This window comes from Bombina bombina, chromosome 7 (assembly GCF_027579735.1).
Source record: "Bombina bombina isolate aBomBom1 chromosome 7, aBomBom1.pri, whole genome shotgun sequence".
Taxonomy (NCBI): domain Eukaryota; kingdom Metazoa; phylum Chordata; class Amphibia; order Anura; family Bombinatoridae; genus Bombina; species Bombina bombina.
This window is the reverse complement of record NC_069505.1, coordinates 83,288,917-83,308,887: the sequence shown is the minus strand read 5'-3', so window position 1 is coordinate 83,308,887 and position 19,971 is coordinate 83,288,917. Positions and strand designations below refer to the sequence as shown.

The following is a 19,971-nucleotide window of genomic DNA, read 5'->3' as shown; positions in this document are numbered from 1 at the left end:
CATTTTTGATAATACATGTATATTACAAAAATGCTTCAATTAAAAAATGAATTGCATCCAAATGGATTACAGTTTTGGCTGGAAAGTCCCTTTAACAGTTTTGCTTTTACCAAAGGAGCACTGATTAATAACCCTTAACCCCTTAGTGACCAGAGCACTTTTCCATTTTCTGTCCGTTTGGGACCAAGGCTATTTTTACATTTTTGCGGTGTTTGTGTTTAGCTGTAATTTTCTTCTTACTCATTTACTGTACCCACACATATTATATACCGTTTTTCTCGCCATTAAATGGACTTTCTAAAGATACCATTATTTTCATCATATCTTATAATTTACTATAAAAAAATGATAAAATATGAGGAAAAATTGAAAAAAACACACTTTTTCTAAATTTGACCCCCAAAATCTGTTACATATCTAAAACCACCAAAAAACACCCATGCTAAATAGTTTCTAAAATTTGTCCTGAGTTTAGAAATACCCAATGTTTACATGTTCTTTGCTTTTTTTGCAATTTATAGGGCCATAAATACAAGTAGCACTTTGCTATTTCCAAACCATTTTTTTCCAAAATTAGCGCTAGTTACATTAGAACACTGATATCTTTCAGGAATCCCTGAATATCCCTTGACATGTATATATTTTTTTTTAGTAGACATCCCAAAGTATTGATCTAGACCAATTTTGGTATATTTCATACCACCATTTCACCGCCAAATGCGATCAAATACAAAAAATTGTTCACTTTTTCACAAATTTTTTTCACAAACTTTAGGTTTCTCACTGAAATCATTTACAAACAGCTTGTGCAATTATGGCATAAATGGTTGTAAATTCTTCTCTGGGATCCCCTTTGTTCAGAAATAGCACACATATATGGCTTTGGCGTTGCTTTTTGGTAATTAGAAGGCCGCTAAATGCCACTGCGCACCACAAGTGTATCATGCCCAGCAGTTAAGGGGTTAATTAGGGAGCTTTTAGGGAGCTTGTAGGGTTAATTTTAACTTTAGTGTAGTGTAGTAGACAACCCCAAGTATTGATCTAGGCACATTTTGGTATATTTCATGCCACCATTTCACCGCCAAATGCGATCAAATTAAAAAAAACGTAAAATTTTTCACAATTTTAGGTTTCTCACTGAAATCATTTACAAACAGCTTGTGCAATTATGGCACAAATGGTTGTAAATGCTTGTCTGGGATCCCCTTTGTTCAGAAATAGCAGACATATATGACTTTGGCGTTGCTTTCTGGTAATTAGAAGGCCACTAAATCCTGTTGCGCCTCACACGTGTATTATGGCTAGCAGTGAAAGGGTTAATTAGGGAGTTTGTAGTGAGCTTGCAGGGTTAATTTTAGCTTTAGTCTAGAGATCAGCCTCCCATCTGACACATCCCACCCCCTGATCCCTCCCAAACAGCTCCCTTCCCTCCCCCACCCCACAATTGTCCCCGCCATCTTAAGTACTGGCAGAAAGTCTGCCAGTACTAAAATAAAAGGGTTTTAAAAAAAAAATGATTTTTTTTTTAGCATATTTACATATGCTACTGTGTAGGATCCCCCCCTTAGCCCCCAACCTCCCTGATCCCCCCCAAAACCGCTCTCTAACCCTCCCCTCTGCCTTATTGGGGGCCATCTTGGGTACTGGCAGCTGTCTGCCAGTACCCAGTTTACAATAAAAAGTGCTTTTTTTGTCTTTGGTTTTTTTTTTCTGTAGTGTAGCTTCCCACCCCCCACAGACAAACCCCCACCACCTTGCTGATTATTTAAATTTTCGATATTTTTTATCTTTTTATTTTCAAATTTTCTGCAGTGTAGCGGTTCCCACCCGCTCCCTCCCCGTGCACGCGCCCGCCCCCACCCTCCCGTGCACGCGCGCGCGCCCGTGCGCGCCCCCAGCCACCCCCGCCCACGATCCCGCCCCCCTTCACATCCACATGGCCATCGATGGCCGCCTCCCGGTCCGGCTCCCACCCACCAACGCAGGTAGCCACCGATCTCCGGTGCAGAGAGGGCCACAGAGTGGCTCTCTCTGCACCGGATTACTTAAAAAGGTTATTGCAGGATGCCTCCATATCGAGGCATCACTGCAATAACCGGAAAGCAGCTGGAAGCGAGCAGGATCGCTTCCAGCTGCTTTCCACACTGAGGACGTGCAGGGTACGTTCTCAGGCATTAACTGCCTTTTTTCTGAGGACGTACCCTGCACGTCCTCAGTCGTTAAGGGGTTAAACCCCTTACCACCCAGACTTATTTGTCTACTTCAGAACAAATTTCCAATGTTAACAAATAAGTAAAGAAGAGAAATAACGCGATCGTTTATGCGATTGCATGATTTCAATGATGGGATTGTGTCTGGGGGAAGTGTCTATGAGGCTAGGTACACCCTCCAGCCCCCAATCCCATTCAGGAAGCGCCTTTGGCTTCAGTACAGCCAAAGGCTAGGACGTTCTTTGCCGTCCTAAGGGCGCTGAAGCCCAGTGCAGTAAGGACAGCATAGAACGTCCTAAGGGCGTAAAGCGGTTAAAATCATTGGAACATTTTCTTTTAGAACATGCATTGTTTAGAGAGTTTTGTGCAGTGGGAAGATACGTTATTCTGTCTGACTATACAGATGATTTAGTATATTTAAATGAAGTATTTAGCTATTATCTATACATATTAAATATAAAATAAAGGTTTATTATTGAATAAAATGTTTAAAGGGATATTGAACCCAATTTTTTTACATTTAGCCACCAATCAGCCAACGCTACCCAGGTGCTGAACCAAAGATGGTCTGGATCCTAGGCTTACATTCCTGCTTTTTTCAAATAAAGATACCAAGAGAACAAAGAAAAAATGATAATAGGAGTAAATTAGAAAGTTGCATACATTTGAATGATCTATCTGAATCATGAAAGAAAAAAATTGGGTTTAGAATCCCTTTAATAAAAGAGATATGGTCCATGACGAGGTGTTAGACTGAGAAGTGGTCAAAGGTGTATATGTATATGTATGAATGTGTGTGCAGTTTTAGAAACATATATTTCAATAGAAAATTATAGTTTTTCAGCTTAGAGCCCCTTCAGTTTAGCACACAAGTTATAGCTGACATGAATTGTCCAGTGCTCCCCATAGAAAGCTTTTATGTGCTGGGTTTAACGTGCCCATGCTTTTCGTTATCCAAATGTAAGTGCATCCTAGACTTTTGCTCCAGGGCTTATAAATGACTTTCAACTTGTAGTATGAGCGAAAAAAATAAAAGCTCTATTAATTTAACTTACGTGATGTTAGCTCTAGTTGGCCGGTCTGTACTTAGGAAAACTTGTAAGCACAATGATGCGCTTCCATAGCCGTAGTTCCATATTTTTTATTACGTAAGAATATATTTGTAGTATTCAGTTTGTTAGAATATTAGTTTCCATAATTTTTAATCTTTTTTTTTTTTTTTTTAAACCAAAACCTATTAAATGTAACTTTTAATACCACAACATTAGATTTATGATTTGCATTTTGTTCACTAGTGGATACTAATAGTTTTTGTTTCACTTACTGTATGATTATATTCAAACTTCCTGTCAAACCGTAACATTATTTTTTTAATGTTTTGCTCCTTGTTAAAATACTTTATAATATATACTCAGTACTGACACTTATGGTAGAGCTTTTGTTTTATTTCATACGTGTTTCTCAATAATCAATTTTCATTTATTTTTAATATTGAATGTAACAATGGATGTAAAATAATAATGGATGTAAGAATCAAATGTTACATTTAAATATATTCAATTGTTACCTTAAAGTGTAATAACACATGGTCCAAATAGTTGCTTTATAGTTATTTAAAAATATTGTTTCAAATTAACAACTCTTAAAGGGTAATTTTAGTGAAAAATTACAAGCTCTTGTTCCTTAAATAATTTTTTTTTCACTATCAGCACTAGAATTGTTTAATCCCTGCAAATGAGTTAAACACAAAGTTAAATTACTGCTCGTTAGACACAGAAAACTGCTGGTCTTCACCAGAAACTTCCACTCACCCAATCAGCAGCTCTAGTTTAACGGCCTTGTTAACATTGAGGGTATTTAATTATTTATCTGCTTTATATATTCACTTTTTATCTTCCACTTACCATTATAGAAAAACTCAGTAAAACCGGAAATACCATCAAAGTCGCCACATAATCCACATGTCTGGTTGGCATATTTAGTGTCCAATATTAACTGGCAGATAGGAAAACAGAGGTATATTAGTTATATTTCAAGATATCTAGTAACAAAAAACATTTTTAAAATATTGATTTAAAAAAAAATCTTAGATTTATTAATAGTCGAGCTGTAGCCAATCATGTCCACTCGACCTCGCTAAATGCTGACAGCATACAATGTCAGCATTTAACATTGCACATGCATTTCTAACATACACATGCTCACTGGCAGCCAATTGGCTGCTAGCAGGGGCTGTCAATCACCCCCTAAAAGGTGGCAGACAAGTTAAGGAGCAGCGGTCTTATGACCACTGCTTTGTAACTTCCGTTTCAGGCTCGACTGAAACAATGGGGCTCCAAAGCAGCATCCGCTGCTTAATAAATGGAGCCCTAAATCTTTTACATTTGTGTATTGTTCAAGCTCTGATATTAATCAATATTTCTTATCCATAAAAAATATTTAACTGATTAGTTAAATAAGTGATTTTTTAATACTGTGATCAAAAGAAAATTGGGGAGAAATATATGGTAACAACTTGAGTCCTTAAATGGCACTGATTTAGTTTCATGCTAATTATATTACAGTACAGGTAATCTGATTTAAGGGAACATGAAGCTCATTTTGTTTTTTTTATACCGATAAAGCTTTAATTTGTACTAAAAGTTTACAATGTACTTCTTTATTTCAAATTTACTTAGTTCTAAAGGTATTTTGCAATAATGTTTTTGAGCACTAGATGGCAACAGTGTACATGCAGTGTATTACATGGTTTTAAAGTATTTTTGCAAAGCCAATGCCATACATGCTATCTTCCTAGGTATTCTCTTCAATAAAGTATACCACTAGAACTAAGTAAATTTAATAGTAGAAGTAAACTGGAAACTTTCGCCTAGATTACGAGTCTTGCGTTAGCCTTAAAAAGCAGCGTTCAGAGGTCCCAACGCTGCTTTTTAACGCCCTCTGGTATTACGAGTCTTGAAATGACAGGCTCGCCTCTCACTTTTTCAGCCAGACTCGAAAATACCGCAAATCCACTTACGTCAATTGCGTATCCTCTTTTTTTCAATGGGACTTGCATAGCGCCGGTATTACAAGTCTGAAAAAAAGTGAGCGGTACACCCTCTCCTGTCAAGACTGGTACCGCATTTTAAAGTCAGTAGTTAAGAGTTTTACACTACAACGCCGTAGCATAAAACTCTTAAATAAAGTGCTAAAAAGTACACTAACACCCATAAACTACCTATTAACCCCTAAACCAAGGCCCCCCCCACATCGCAAACACTAAAATAAAAATTTTAACCCCTAATCTGCCGAACCGGACATCGCCGCCACTATAATAAATATATTAACTGCTAAACCGCCGCACTCCCGCCTCGCAAACACTAGTTAAATTTGATTAACCCCTAATCTGCCGTCCCTAACATCGCCACCGCCTACCTACATTTATTAACCCCTAATCTGTCGCCCCCAACGTCGCCAACACTATATTAAATGTATTAACCCCTAAATCTAAGTCGAACCCCCCTAACAAATATAATTTGTATAAATCTAAATAAAATTACTACAATTAACTAAATTATTCCTATTTAAAACTAAATACTTACCTATAAAATAAACCCTAAGATAGCTAAAATATAACTAATAGTATAACTTTGTATTTATTTTAACCAGGTATAATAGTTATTAAATAGTTATTAACTATTTAATAGCTACCTAGTTAAAATAAAGACAAATTTACCTGTAAAATAAAACCTAACGTATGTTACAATTACACCTAACACTACACTATAATTAAATTAATTCCCTAAATTAAATACAATTAAATAAAATTATCTAAAGTACGAAAAAACCCCACTAAATTACAGAAAATAATAAAATAATTATAGGTTTTTTAAACTAATTACACCTAATCTAATCCCCCTAATAAAATAAAAAAGCCCCCCAAAATAAAAAAATCCCTGCACTATACTAAATTTACAAATAGCCCTTAAAAGGGCCTTTCTCGGGGCATTGCCCCAAAGTAATCAGCTCTTTTACCTGTAAAAAAAAGTACAAACCCCCCCCAACATTAAAACCCACCACCCACACACCCAACCCTACTCTAAAACCCACCGAATCCCCCCTTAATAAAACCTAACACTAACCCCTTGAAGATCACCCTACCTTGAGAAGTCTTCACCAAACCGGGCCGAAGTCCTCAACGAAGCCGGGAAAAGTGGTCCTCCAGATGGGCAGAAGTCTTCATCCAAGCCGGGTTTTAGGGCCAAAAGGATTGAACTTCAATTCTATTGGCTGATTGGATCAGCCAATATTATTGAACTTCAATTCTATTGGCTGATTGCATCAGCCAATAGGATTTTTCCTACCTTAATTCCGATTGGCTGATAGAATTCTAGGTAGTCGTTGGTCTGGATGGATGCTCCACGTCGGATGTCTTCAAGATGGAGCCCCTCATTGTTGGATGGATGAAGATAGAAGATGCCGCATGGATGAAGACTTCTGCCCGGTCTGGAGGACCTCTTCTGCCTGGATTGGATGAAGACTTCACCCGGCTTCGTTGAGGACTTAGGCCCGGTTGGGTGAAGACGTCTCAAGGTAGGGTGATCTTCAAGGGGTTAGTGTTAGGTTTTTTAAGGGGGGTTTGGTTGGGTTTTAGAGTAGGGTTGGGTTTTAATGTAGGGGTATTGTATTTTTTTTTACAGGTAAAAGAGCTGATTACTTTGGGGTAATCCCCAGCAAAAAGCCCTTTTAAGGGCTATTTGTAATTTAGTATAGGGTAGGGTTTTTTATTTTGGGGGGCTTTTTTATTTTATTAGGGGGGTTAGATTAGGTGTAATTAGTTTAAAATTCTTGTAATTATTTTATTATTTTCTGTAATTTAGTGTTTGTTTTTTTGTACTTTAGTTAAAGGGACAGTCTAGGCCAAAATAAACTTTCATGATTCAGATAGAGCATGTAATTTTAAACAATTTTCCAATTTACTTTTATCATCAGTTTTGCTTTGTTCTCTTGGTATTCTTATTTTAAAGCTTAACCTAGGAGGTTCATATGCTAATTTCTTAGACCTTGAAGCCCACCTCTTTCAGATTGCATTTGAACAGTTTTTCACCACTAGAGGGTGTTAGTTCACGTATTTCATATAGATAACACTGTGCTTGTGCACGAGAAGTTATCTGGGAGCAGGCACTGATTGGCTAGACTGCAAGTCTATCAAAAGAACTGAAAAAAGGGGCAGTTTGCAGAGGCTTAGATACAAGATAATCACAGAGGTTAAAAGTATATTATTATAACTGTGTTGGTTATGCAAAACTAGGAAATGGGTAATAAAGGGATTATCTATCTTTTAAAACAATACAAATTCTGGTGTAGACTGTCCCTTTAATTTTATTTAATTTAATTTAATTGTATTTCATTGTATTTAGTTTAGTTAATTTATTTAATTAAAGTGTAGTGTTAGGTGTAATTGTAATTTAGGTTAGGTTTTATTTTACAGGTATATTTGTATTTATTTTATCTAGGTAGTTATAAAATAGTTAATAACTATTTAATAACTATTCTACCTAGTTAAAATAAATACAAACTTGCCTGTAAAATTAAAATAAACCCTAAGCTAGTTAGGGGGTGTTAGGGTTAGAGTTAGACTTAGATTTAGGGGTTAATAAATGTAATATAGTGGCGTCGGTGTAGGGGGGCAGATTAGGGGTTAATAAGTATAATGTAGGTGGCGGCGGTGTAGGGGGGCAGATTAGGGGTTAATAAATATAATGTAGGTGGCGGTGGGCTCTGGGAGTGGCGGTTTAGGGGTTAAACATTTATTAGAATTGCGGTGGGCTCCGGGAGCAGAGGTTTAGGGGTTAATAACTTTATTTAGTTGCGGGGGGCTCCGGGAGCGGCGGTATAGGGGGTAAAACAGTATAGTATAGTGTGGGTGCTTAGTGAAAGCTGTAAAAAAGCCGAAGAGAAGCGAGATCGATGACTGTTAGTTAACAACAGTCCACTGCTCATCGCTCCGTGCTTGGTGAGCGGCTTTTTGACAGCTTTTTTGATAATTTTGGAGAACGTATTCAGGTCCGCGGCAGCGATGTTAGGCAAACTTAGGCTAGCGTATTGGTGCCGTTGGATGCAAGAAAGTCGACGGCTTGATACATAGGGGCCTTAGAGATGGTAATATAAAATTATAAGTCACATATATAAAAAGAAGTCTGCAATATACTATCATTATTTATTTTGTCCCTTTTTCCTGTAATTCCATTCTGAAATTGTGAGCTTTTCAGTTCTTTTTGGAAATGGAAGTGCAGAACACTGTTATAATCCACACAGCCATTGGGTGCACACTCTAGTGGCCTATTTATAACTGTCTCTAATTGGCCACAGCAGAGAAGGTAACCTAAGTTACAACATGGCAGCTCCCATTGTTTTATAGACACTAAAGCTTTACATTTATTTTGTCAATATTTAAACAGCTAATGAAACTTTAAAAAACAGATCTAGATGTTATTCTCAGACTAATCTTTTCTTGGAAGGCATCATTCTATCTAGCATTTTTTTAGTGTTTAATGTCCCTTTAAGTCAGTTTTTAATGGATATCATGCTTTTAAGCTATTCATTTTAGTAGTAACCCTAAAACCGGTTTTAATATGTGCCACAATTTTATGTGTTATTGAAGTTTTTATTTGTGATTGGCCAATCTTATGTCTGCATATAATTTTAACCTGTGATATATATTTTTTTTTATTTCAGACTTTGGGGGCCTATGTATCAAGTTCCGAATGGAGCTTGATGCCCTGTGTTTCTGACGAGCCTGCAGGCTCACCAGAAACAGCAGTTATGAAGCAGCGGTCACAAAGACCGCTGCTCCATAACCTGTCCGCCTGCTATTGGCCGCAAGTCTGCAGGGGGCGGCGTTGCACCAGCAGCTCTTGTGAGCTGCTGGTGCAATGCTGAATACGGCGAGCGTATTCAGCGAGGTCTTGCGGACCTGATCCTTGATACATAGGCCCCATAGTCTAATAAATTAATTGGGATTTTTATACTGTTATAGCATACTCTTTATCTTTACACATGTAGTGTTTCCTACATATTAATATATTTAGGATTTGCTTTTAGTGCTTCCCTTTATTTCTACTTTGCTTTCTACTTATTTCTTTATATGTTGAGGGACATATATCTAGTAAAGGATAGCTTTTTCCTTCATTAGTTATATCACATCCCTGTAACTCCCTCTAAGGGCAATGCAAAACCAAATGCTCTTTTCTGGGCAATCTTTTTTTAGGAAAGGTTTTTTTTTAGGATAGGCTTTTTTCTTAAGAATAAGGTTTTTTATTGGGCAAAAGAGCTGTAATTACTTTACTCTGATTCCAAAATGCCCTTATTGGGCAATTTTTAGTTTAGGTATTTTAAGATAGGCATTTACTTGGTGGGGGTTACTTTGGGTTTAGATTAGGATTTTTTTCTGCCAAGTGAAAGTGTTTAATAACTTTAGGGCAATGCCCTACACAATGCCACTTTCAGGGCATTTTTTAGAGTAGGTTTTATTGCTAGTATAGGGATTTTTATGAGATCAGACCAGCAGTTTTTTTTTATAGAACTGGTGACTTGGTGAGATGGATAAATGGTTTACACCAGTAATGTTTTACCCACCCACTTGAGTTAAGGCCACCTTGTTTGCCCACCTACCAGAAGTCTCCAAAGTGCACATTTTTAGTTCCCCTTTTAACTGGGGGCCACAAAACAATGCCACACATTCTTAGTTATGCTTTTTACTGGGAGCCACAAATTGAAATAGTGGTGGCTGCATGTGGGCCATGGGCTACTAGTTGTTCTTCTTTGATTTACACCATGCTTGTAGCTCTATCAGTCCAAACATCAGCTGTGCTGGATCACTTACATGCAAATTTAACAAAACAAATTTTAGCTTAGCCCAAATAACCTGCACATAGCCACATACCTGTATACTGTCTTTTCCATTCCACATTAAAGTGACTCCATTTTTGGTTTTCACCTTCATATATAGACCACACATTTCCATATGAAGCTTTGGATTGTCAAGTGGCAGTTTCTCCACTCTAAATAAACAGAAATGGCAAGTTAATACATTTTAATTGCTTAAGTTGTAACTGTACATTTCGGTTTGGATGAAGAAATTACTCACAAGTTTCCATCTATTGAAATGGAATTATTGCCCATTTCCAGCACCACACCATCACTCTTCATAGTGATCTGACTGAAGGTACGTTCATTGTTCTCTACAGTTTGATGTATTTCAATGTTAAAGTCTTCATAGTTACTCTTACAATGAGAGGAGAAGATGTAGTTGCATGACCCCGGAAAAAAGAATACATCTCCGTCAAAATTCCTATAATGGAAGTTTCCCCAGGTGCTGCAAATCTGGCTGTTGTGATTTATAAAAAGTGCTGAAGGAAATAAAAAAAGAAGAAACTTAAATAAATAAACAAATGCCTGCTATAGCCTTAAAGAGAAGAATGGGGCCGATGTAACAAATGTCTGACGGACATGATTCGCTGTGGCGAACATGTCCGCCCGACATCGCTAAATGCCTACAGCATACGCTGCCTGCATTTAACATTACACAAGCATTTCTAGTGAAATGCTTGTGCAATGCCGCCCCCTGCACATTTGCGGTCAATCAGCCGCTAGCAGGGGGTGTCTATCATCCCGATCGTATCTGTTAAGGAGCAGCGGTCTTAAGAAGGCTCGTGCAGAATAAGCAGCATTCGCTGTTTCATAAATATACCCCTATGTATCAACATAACTAAACCTCTTACCTGGAAAATAAAACTTAAATATTTAGAACAATTAAGCACATATTTTCTACACATGATATTGTGTTAGGTCAAAACATCTGATATGGAAAAGGACAAAAAAAATTTAACATTGTAACATTCCAACAGCATCTAACCAACTTTATATATTTGGCAACTTTTAGTTCTTGTACTTTATAAATCAATTATAAAAATGATGGATCAATGAGATATTGATTTTTTGTGATGTTATCGAGAACCCTTAAATTAATGCACAGTCTCAGAAAACACTTATTTTACTTAAAGAAACAAAACCCTATGATAATTGGGGATGTGAAAGAACAGATGAACCCCCTTCCAAGATTGTCCTAAATATAGTGACACAGTTTTAGGTATAGACTGTGGATAAACTTGGTCCTTTGGTGAGGTAACATCCAAGAGATACGGTAAGCACCACAGTCAAAGTCATTATGGAATTGAAATACTTTAGCTCAGAATCATAGGCCTAGATTTGGAGTTTTGTCGGTAAAGACCAGCGTAGCTAACGCCGGCTTTTTTCTGGCCGCACCATAAAAATAACTCTGGTATTGAGAGTCCACATAAAGGCTGCGTTAGGCTCCAAAAAAGGAGCGTAGAGCATTTTTAACGCAGCTTCAACTCTCGATACCAGAGTTGCTTACGCAAGCGGCCAGCCTCAAAAACGTGCTCGTGCACGATTCTCCCATAGGAAACAATGGGGCTGTTTGAGCTGAAAAAAAACCTAACACCTGCAAAAAAGCCGCGTTCAGCTCCTAACGCAGGCCCCATTGTTTGCTATGCGGAAATACTTCCTACGTCTGCACCTAACACCCTAACATGTACCCCGAGTCTAAAAACCCCTAACCTTACACTTATTAACCCCTAATCTGCCGCCCCCGCTATCGCTGACCCCTGCATATTATTATTAACCCCTAATCTGCCGCTCCGTAAACCGCCGCTACTTACATTATCCCTATGTACCCCTAATCTGCTGCCCTAACATCGCTGACCCCTATATTATATTTATTAACCCCTAATCTGCCCCCCACAACGTCGCCTCCACCTGCCTACACTTATTAACCCCTAATCTGCCGACCGGACCTGAGCGCTACTATAATAAAGTTATTAATCCCTAATCCACCTCACTAACCCTATAATAAATAGTATTAACCCCTAATCTGCCCTCCCTAACATCGCCGACACCTAACTTCAATTATTAACCCCTAATCTGCCGACTGGAGCTCACCGCTATTCTAATAAATGTATTAACCCCTAAAGCTAAGTCTAACCCTAACACTAACACCCCCCTAAGTTAAATATAATTTACATCTAACGAAATTAATTATCTCTTATTAAATAAATTATTCCTATTTAAAGCAAATACTTACCTGTAAAATAAATCCTAATATAGCTACAATATAAATTATAATTATATTATAGCTATTTTAGGATTAATATTTATTTGACAGGCAACTTTGTAATTATTTTAACCAGGTACAATAGCTATTAAATAGTTAAGAAATATTTAATAGCTACCTAGTTAAAATAATTACAAAATTACCTGTAAAATAAATCCTAACCTAAGTTACAATTAAACCTAACACTATACTATCATTAAATTAATTAAATACAATACCTACAATTACCTACAATTAAACCTAACACTACACTATCAATAAATAAATTAAATACAATTCCTACAAATAACTACAATGAAATAAACTAACTAAAGTACAAAAAATAAAAAAGAACTAAGTTACAAAAAATAAAAAAATATTTACAAACATAAGAAAAATATTACAACAATTTTAAACTAATTACACCTACTCTAAGCCCCCTAATAAAATAACAAAGACCCCCAAAATAAAAAATGCCCTACCCTATTCTAAATTACTACAGTTCAAAGCTCTTTTACCTTACCAGCCCTGAACAGGGCCCTTTGAGGGGCATGCCCCAAGAAGTTCAGCTCTTTTGCCTGCAAAAAAAAAAACATACAATACCCCCCCAACATTACAACCCACCACCCACATACCCCTAATCTAACCCAAACCCCCCTTAAATAAACCTAACACTAAGCCCCTGATGATCTTCCTACCTTATCTTCACCATACCAGGTTCACCGATCCGTCCTGAAGAGCTCCTCCGATGTCCTGATCCAAGCCCAAGCGGGGGGCTGAAGAGGTCCATGATCCGGCTGAAGTCTTCATCCAAGCGGGAGCTGAAGAGGTCCATGATCCGGATGAAGTCTTCATCCAAGCGGGAGCTGAAGAGGTCCATGATGCGGATGAAGTCTTCTATCAACGGCATCTTCAATCTTCTTTCTTCCGGATCCATCATCTTCCATCCGACGCGGAACATCCTCTTCTCCCGACGCCTACTAGCCGAATGACGGTTCCTTTAAGGGACGTCATCCAAGATGGCGTCCCTCGAATTCCGATTGGCTGATAGGATTCTATCAGCCAATCGGAATTAAGGTAGGAATATTCTGATTGGCTGATGGAATCAGCCAATCAGAATCAAGTTCAATCCGATTGGCTGATCCAATCAGCCAATCAGATTGAGCTCGCATTCAGCCAATAGAATGCAAGCTCAATCTGATTGGCTGATTGGATCAGCCAATCGGATTGAATTTGATTCTGATTGGTTGATTCCATCAGTCAATCAGAATATTCCTACCTTAATTCCGATTGGCTGATAGAATCTTATCAGCCAATCGGAATTCGAGGGACGCCATCTTGGATGACGTCCCTTAAAGGAACCGTCATTCGGCTAGTAGGCGTCGGGAGAAGAGGATGTTCCGCGTCGGATGGAAGATGATGGATCCGGAAGAAAGAAGATTGAAGATGCCGTTGATAGAAGACTTCATCCGGATCATGGACCTCTTCAGCTCCCGCTTGGATGAAGACTTCATCCGGATCATGGAACTCTTCAGCTCCCGCTTGGATGAAGACTTCAGCCGGATCATGGACCTCTTCAGCCCCCCGCTTGGGCTTGGATCAGGACATCGGAGGAGCTCTTCAGAACGGATCGGTGAACCTGGTATGGTGAAAATAAGGTAGGAAGATCTTCAGGGGCTTAGTGTTAGGTTTATTTAAGGGGGGTTTGGGTTAGATTAGGGGTATGTGGGTGGTGGGTTGTAATGTTGGGGGGGGGGGTATTGTATGTTTTTTTTTTTACAGGCAAAAGAGCTGAACGTCTTGGGGCATGCCCCGCAAAGGGCCCTGTTCAGGGCTGGTAAGGTAAAAGAGCTTTGAACTTTAGTAATTTAGAATAGGGTAGGGCATTTTTTATTTTGGGGGTCTTTGTTATTTTATTAGGGGGCTTAGAGTAGGTGTAATTAGTTTAAAATTGTTGTAATATTTTTCTTATGTTTGTAAATATTTTTTTATTTTTTGTAACTTAGTTCTTTTTTATTTTTTGTACTTTAGTTAGTTTATTTCATTGTAGTTATTTGTAGGAATTGTATTTAATTTATTTATTGATAGTGTAGTGTTAGGTTTAATTGTAGGTAATTGTAGGTATTTTATTTAATTAATTTAATGATAGTATAGTGTTAGGTTTAATTGTAACTTAGGTTAGGATTTATTTTACAGGTAATTTTGTAATTATTTTAACTAGGTAGCTATTAAATAGTTCTTAACTATTTAATAGCTATTGTACCTGGTTAAAATAATTACAAAGTTGCCTGTCAAATAAATATTAATCCTAAAATAGCTACAATTTAATTATAATTTATATTGTAGCTATATTAGGATTTATTTTACAGGTAAGTATTTATCTTTAAATAGGAATAATTTATTTAATAAGAGTTAATTAATTTCGTCAGATTAAAATTATATTTAATTTAGGGGGGTGTTAGTGTTAGGGTTAGACTTAGCTTTAGGGGTTAATACATTTATTAGAATAGCGGTGAGCTCCGGTCGGCAGATTAGGGGTTAATAAGTGTAGGCAGGTGGAGGCGACGTTGTGGGGGGCAGATTAGGGGTTAATAAATATAATATAGGGGTCGGCGGTGTTAGGGGCAGCAGATTAGGGGTACATAAGGATAACGTAGGTGGCGGCGCTTTGCGGTCGGCAGATTAGGGGTTAATAAGTGTAGGTAGGTGGAGGCGACGTTGTGGGGGCAGGTTAGGGGTTAATAAATATAATATAGGGGTCGGCGGTGTTAGGGGCAGCAGATTAGGGGTACATAAGGATAACGTAGGTGGCGGCGCTTTGCGGTCGGCAGATTAGGGGTTAATAAGTGTAGGTAGGTGGAGGCGACGTTGTGGGGGCAGGTTAGGGGTTAATAAATATAATATAGGGGTCGGCGGTGTTAGGGGCAGCAGACTAGGGGTACATAAGTATAACGTAGGTGGCGGTCGGCAGATTAGGGGTTAAAAAAATTTAATCGAGTGGCGGCGATGTGGGGGGACCTCGGTTTAGGGGTACATAGGTAGTTTATGGGTGTTAGTGTACTTTAGAGCACAGTAGTTAAGAGCTTTATAAACCGGCGTTAGCCCAGAAAGCTCTTAACTACTGACTTTTTTCCTGCGGCTGGAGTTTTGTCGTTAGATGTCTAACGCTCACTTCAGACACGACTCTAAATACCGGAGTTAGAAAGATCCCATTGAAAAGATAGGATACGCAATTTACGTAAGGGGATCTGCGGTATGGAAAAGTCGCGGCTGAAAAGTGAGCGTTAGACCCTATTTTGATTGACTCCAAATACCGGAGGTAGCCTAAAACCAGCGTTAGGAGCCTCTAACGCTGGTTTTCACGGCTAACGCCAAACTCCAAATCTAGGCCTTAATCTGTAGATTCTAAAACAGAGAACTTTATCATTGTATTACTTTACTGAGTTGGCTACCAGGTGGTGCCTGAGGTTACTGTTATGTGATACCCACCCATCCTCAAACTGTGATTCTTGCTACTGACTTGGCTCCATTCCTATTTTACTACCAGGTGTTTATTATCCAAAATAATCTTTTTTAGTTGTTTTTTTCTTTTGTTTCAATGTGTCCACTGTTTTTGATCATCTATCAGCGTGCGTTCATATTATTAGTTATCCATCATAGCTTGTCTTGAGTAACTCTTCTTATACTATTAGCTATCTTTCACTTCACTGCCATGCAAGTGTCAATACACTATAATCTGCATTTAGCTGACTGAAAAATAAACTGAGTTTCAGAAACATTTTTAAATCCTTGTGTAAGGGATTGGAATTTATCCATGATTCCATGCACAAATAATTAATCAATCAGTTAATGTACTATCAGTTCTTATTAAAGCTTTGCTTTAAAAATCACATATAATTGCAGGCCAGCTAAGGCCTTGGAAATAAGGCTTTGTTTACGTTCCTACTTCGTGCTTGACATAAACAGTATAGGATTTCAGTATTGCATAGAGCTATGAGAAACTAACTTTATTATGAATAATTAATATATAGGGGCCAAATTATCAAGCTCCGAATGGAGCTTGATGCCCCTGTTTCCACGCGAGGCTGCAGGCTCGCCAGAAACAGCAGTTATGAAGCAGCGGTCTAAAGACTGCTGCTCCATAACCTGTCTGCCTGCTCTGAGCAGAATCGCCACAATTCAACCCGATCGAGTACGATCGGGTTGATTGACACCTTCCTTCTGGCGGCAGATTGGCCACGAGTCTGCAGGGGGCGGCGTTGCACCAGCAGCTCAACATATATAGAAGTGCTTTGGAGCCCTTTGCCGTTAAGTAGATAAAAAATGTTAAAGCATATTTATGCAATATTCATTTGTAATAAAGGTTTTAACTATGTATTTACTGTACATTTTTCACTTTCCAATGTTCTGCATATAGCAGAATATGTTCTATGTATTTGTAAATAGATATTCATATATACACCTGTGTATATTTATACCCACATATAATCATCTATATATATATATATATATATAAATATATATAGGTATAAATATATACTGTACCAAAATATCATCAGATGTATGTAGAAATATTTATTTATGAATAAATAGAACATATTCTGTTCTGTGAGGAACATTGGAATATGAAATATTCATATTTTTATGTTGGTTTAGCGCAAATGAGAAAATGCAATCATGTTTGCGTGAGTGTGGGGTGTTACATTTTTTTTCCACTTTTTTCTACATTGACTTCTATTGGGGAATATGTGAATTCACATGCGATATTATAACTTCTGATTGTTTTGCGAGTCGGGTCACCACTAGAGTGAAAACTGTTTACTTTTAACTCAAAATATGACTGCAACCCGAGGAGTACAACATTTTATTTCTAGCTCAATCAACCCTTGAGCGGGAGTTTTCATTTGCGGTTCACTTGTAATCTGGCCCAAAATGTTTTCTTGATCTAAATTTTTAGCCTAAATTAAATTATTTGAAAGCTATTTTGAAATGATTTATTTCTTCCTCAATGCCAAGTTATTATATATATATTTATTTATATATATATATATATATATATATATATATATATATGTATATATATGTATATATATATATACATATATATATATATATATATATATATATATATATATATATATATATATATATATATATATATATATATATATATATCTCCAGTATATATTATTATTTTGAGGGGGGGTGAAGAAAAATATATTATTCATATACACAAAATAATTAAAATGTATAGGAATATGTGCTCACTCAAATTCACAGCATCTTTTATATCTTGTATATTTAAAAATGCTAGTAATTGTATCACTTTATTATGTCATACGTACAGTTTAATCAATTACTTCTTTGATCATATGTCAACAATTATTTTTTATTTAAAAATTCTGTTCTATATAATTTAAAAATATAATCCTGTATATATTATACAACAAGGCAAAGATGTCACAAGTATCACTGTTACATTTTGTGAACTTAAAATATGTGAGATAAAGTACAATAGACTAAATGTGTAAACATGTATATAAATAAAAATTCACTCATACCAACCCAGTCTACTTACGCCTTACTACTGGTGTGCTCAAGGAAGGTATTGCTGTTGTCACTTGAGAAAGACCTAAAAGATAAAGTGAATAAAATGGAATTATATATATAATATTATAAAAGTGAGATTGACATATGTCTTATTTGTAACCTAGATTTGAAGGTGTTTCTGTAAGCTGTTCATAGACTGGTGAAACATATTTCTATGGCATCTTCCCTAGAAAATGTCTTACCAATTAGTAATTGAACGGCGTATGATAAAATAGTATTCAGAGAAATTTGTTCCTCTAGAAATGTATTTGAATTCTCTGAAAATGTATGTCACTCTGATACCCTTAAATTACTATACATGTGCAACTATAATTGTTAAAGGAGGTTAGTTGGAGATCAACTAATATAAAGAACCATTACACTTTTGTACTTTATGTATATATATATATATATATATATATATATATATAATTCAATTCATGCACTCCATCCCTTCAGGGTCTCCTATAAAGCCCGGGTGTCTCCTCATGCAATTTTTATAAACATCAATATGGAATGGAGTGCACTCATAGGTCTTGATTGAATTTCAACTTTTTTATTATCAATAAAGATTCACATAGCTCGACGTTTCGGCTCCACAAGTGAGCCTTTCTCAAGACTATCTACAATGATAATATTTACATATTAAAAATAGTTCATTATACACCGGGCCGCCACTAGAAATTTTGGGGCCCATGACTTAACCATTGATCAGCCCCACCTTTCTTTGACATTTGCAATTTTTGACCAAGTGACTAAAACGTATATGCACTTTATTCTTAAGTGTATATTTAAACTTGGAAATGTTGTAAAGGTAGTAACATACACACACAGACACACTCATAAACTGAAACCCACACACTCACACATAAGGATTCACATATAGACACTCTAGCAGACACGCAAAGAAACACACTCAGACACAGACACCCAAACAGACACTCAGCACTTGTTTACATTGACCTGACAAGTAATGAGGTAAACTACAGTTTTGTAAAAAAAAGGAGATTTAGAAAACAAAATATGGAGTTTTGATTATCTTTTTGTAAAGGACGATGCCAACTAAATGATGACAACAGCCTGCAGTGGCCCTGAACTGCCTAAACAATAATTTAAAGGTTAAATGGTGGATTGGTGACTTCCAGAAAGGTCTCGTTAGTCTCAAAGTCTGTAGAAAGATGTGAATAATCAGTAGTAAGGTCAAAATGTCCTAAAAAGGAACAGACAATGGACACATACACACACACACAAACTCAAACTTGCACATACACCCAAAGAAACACCGACAGAGACAGCCTCAGAAAACAAACAAAGACATACACACACAGAGAGACAACAACATAAAACACAGAAAGACATATATACACACGCCCTCACTGAGACATCCACAGAAAACAAACAAAGACATACACACACCCTCAAAGAGACATCCACAGAAAACAGACAAACATACATACATACAAACACACACACACACACACCCTCACAGAGAAATCCACAGAAAACACAGACATACACACCCACCCTCACAGAGGCATCCAGAGAAAATACACAAAGACAAACATACACACACCCTCACAGAGACACCCATAGAAAAAGCTCAAAGACATACACACCCACCCTCACAGAGAGACCCACAGAAAAAAATACATATACACTTATAGAGACACAAACCAAAGCACAAAGACATAAACACAGACACCTCCAGAAACACTCACAGGAGGAAACATTTATGTACCTTACATCCCATAAATCAACAGTGTGTGACATGCATGATATAAAAAATTGCAGAAATTAAGAGATCACTTTTTAAAGAATCATATTTGTAAATGTGCAAACAAAAATAATTCTGTGAATTCAAAATTGTACATTAATGATCTGAGTAGATGGCTAGATGAAGAAAAGTACTTTTAAAAGGTTGACATGTTTGTTTCAACCAAGAGCACCACTTCAAATATAGGGGTCGATCCGATAAAAATCGTCGCCCGCAAAAGCCGGTGACGCCAATATTTACGC

General features: G+C 37.1%; 1 protein-coding gene across 1 annotated transcript in view; it reads right to left on the bottom strand.

The window, feature by feature from the left end:
- The window catches only part of LOC128636237 (mucin-5AC-like), a 196,490-nt gene that overhangs the window by 137,076 nt on the left and 39,443 nt on the right, over positions 1–19,971 (bottom strand). Inside the window, 4 exon segments of the mRNA XM_053689276.1 lie at positions 4,115–4,205; positions 10,138–10,248; positions 10,338–10,603; positions 17,945–17,998. Of these exon segments, the coding sequence (XP_053545251.1) occupies positions 4,115–4,205; positions 10,138–10,248; positions 10,338–10,603; positions 17,945–17,998 (522 nt within the window).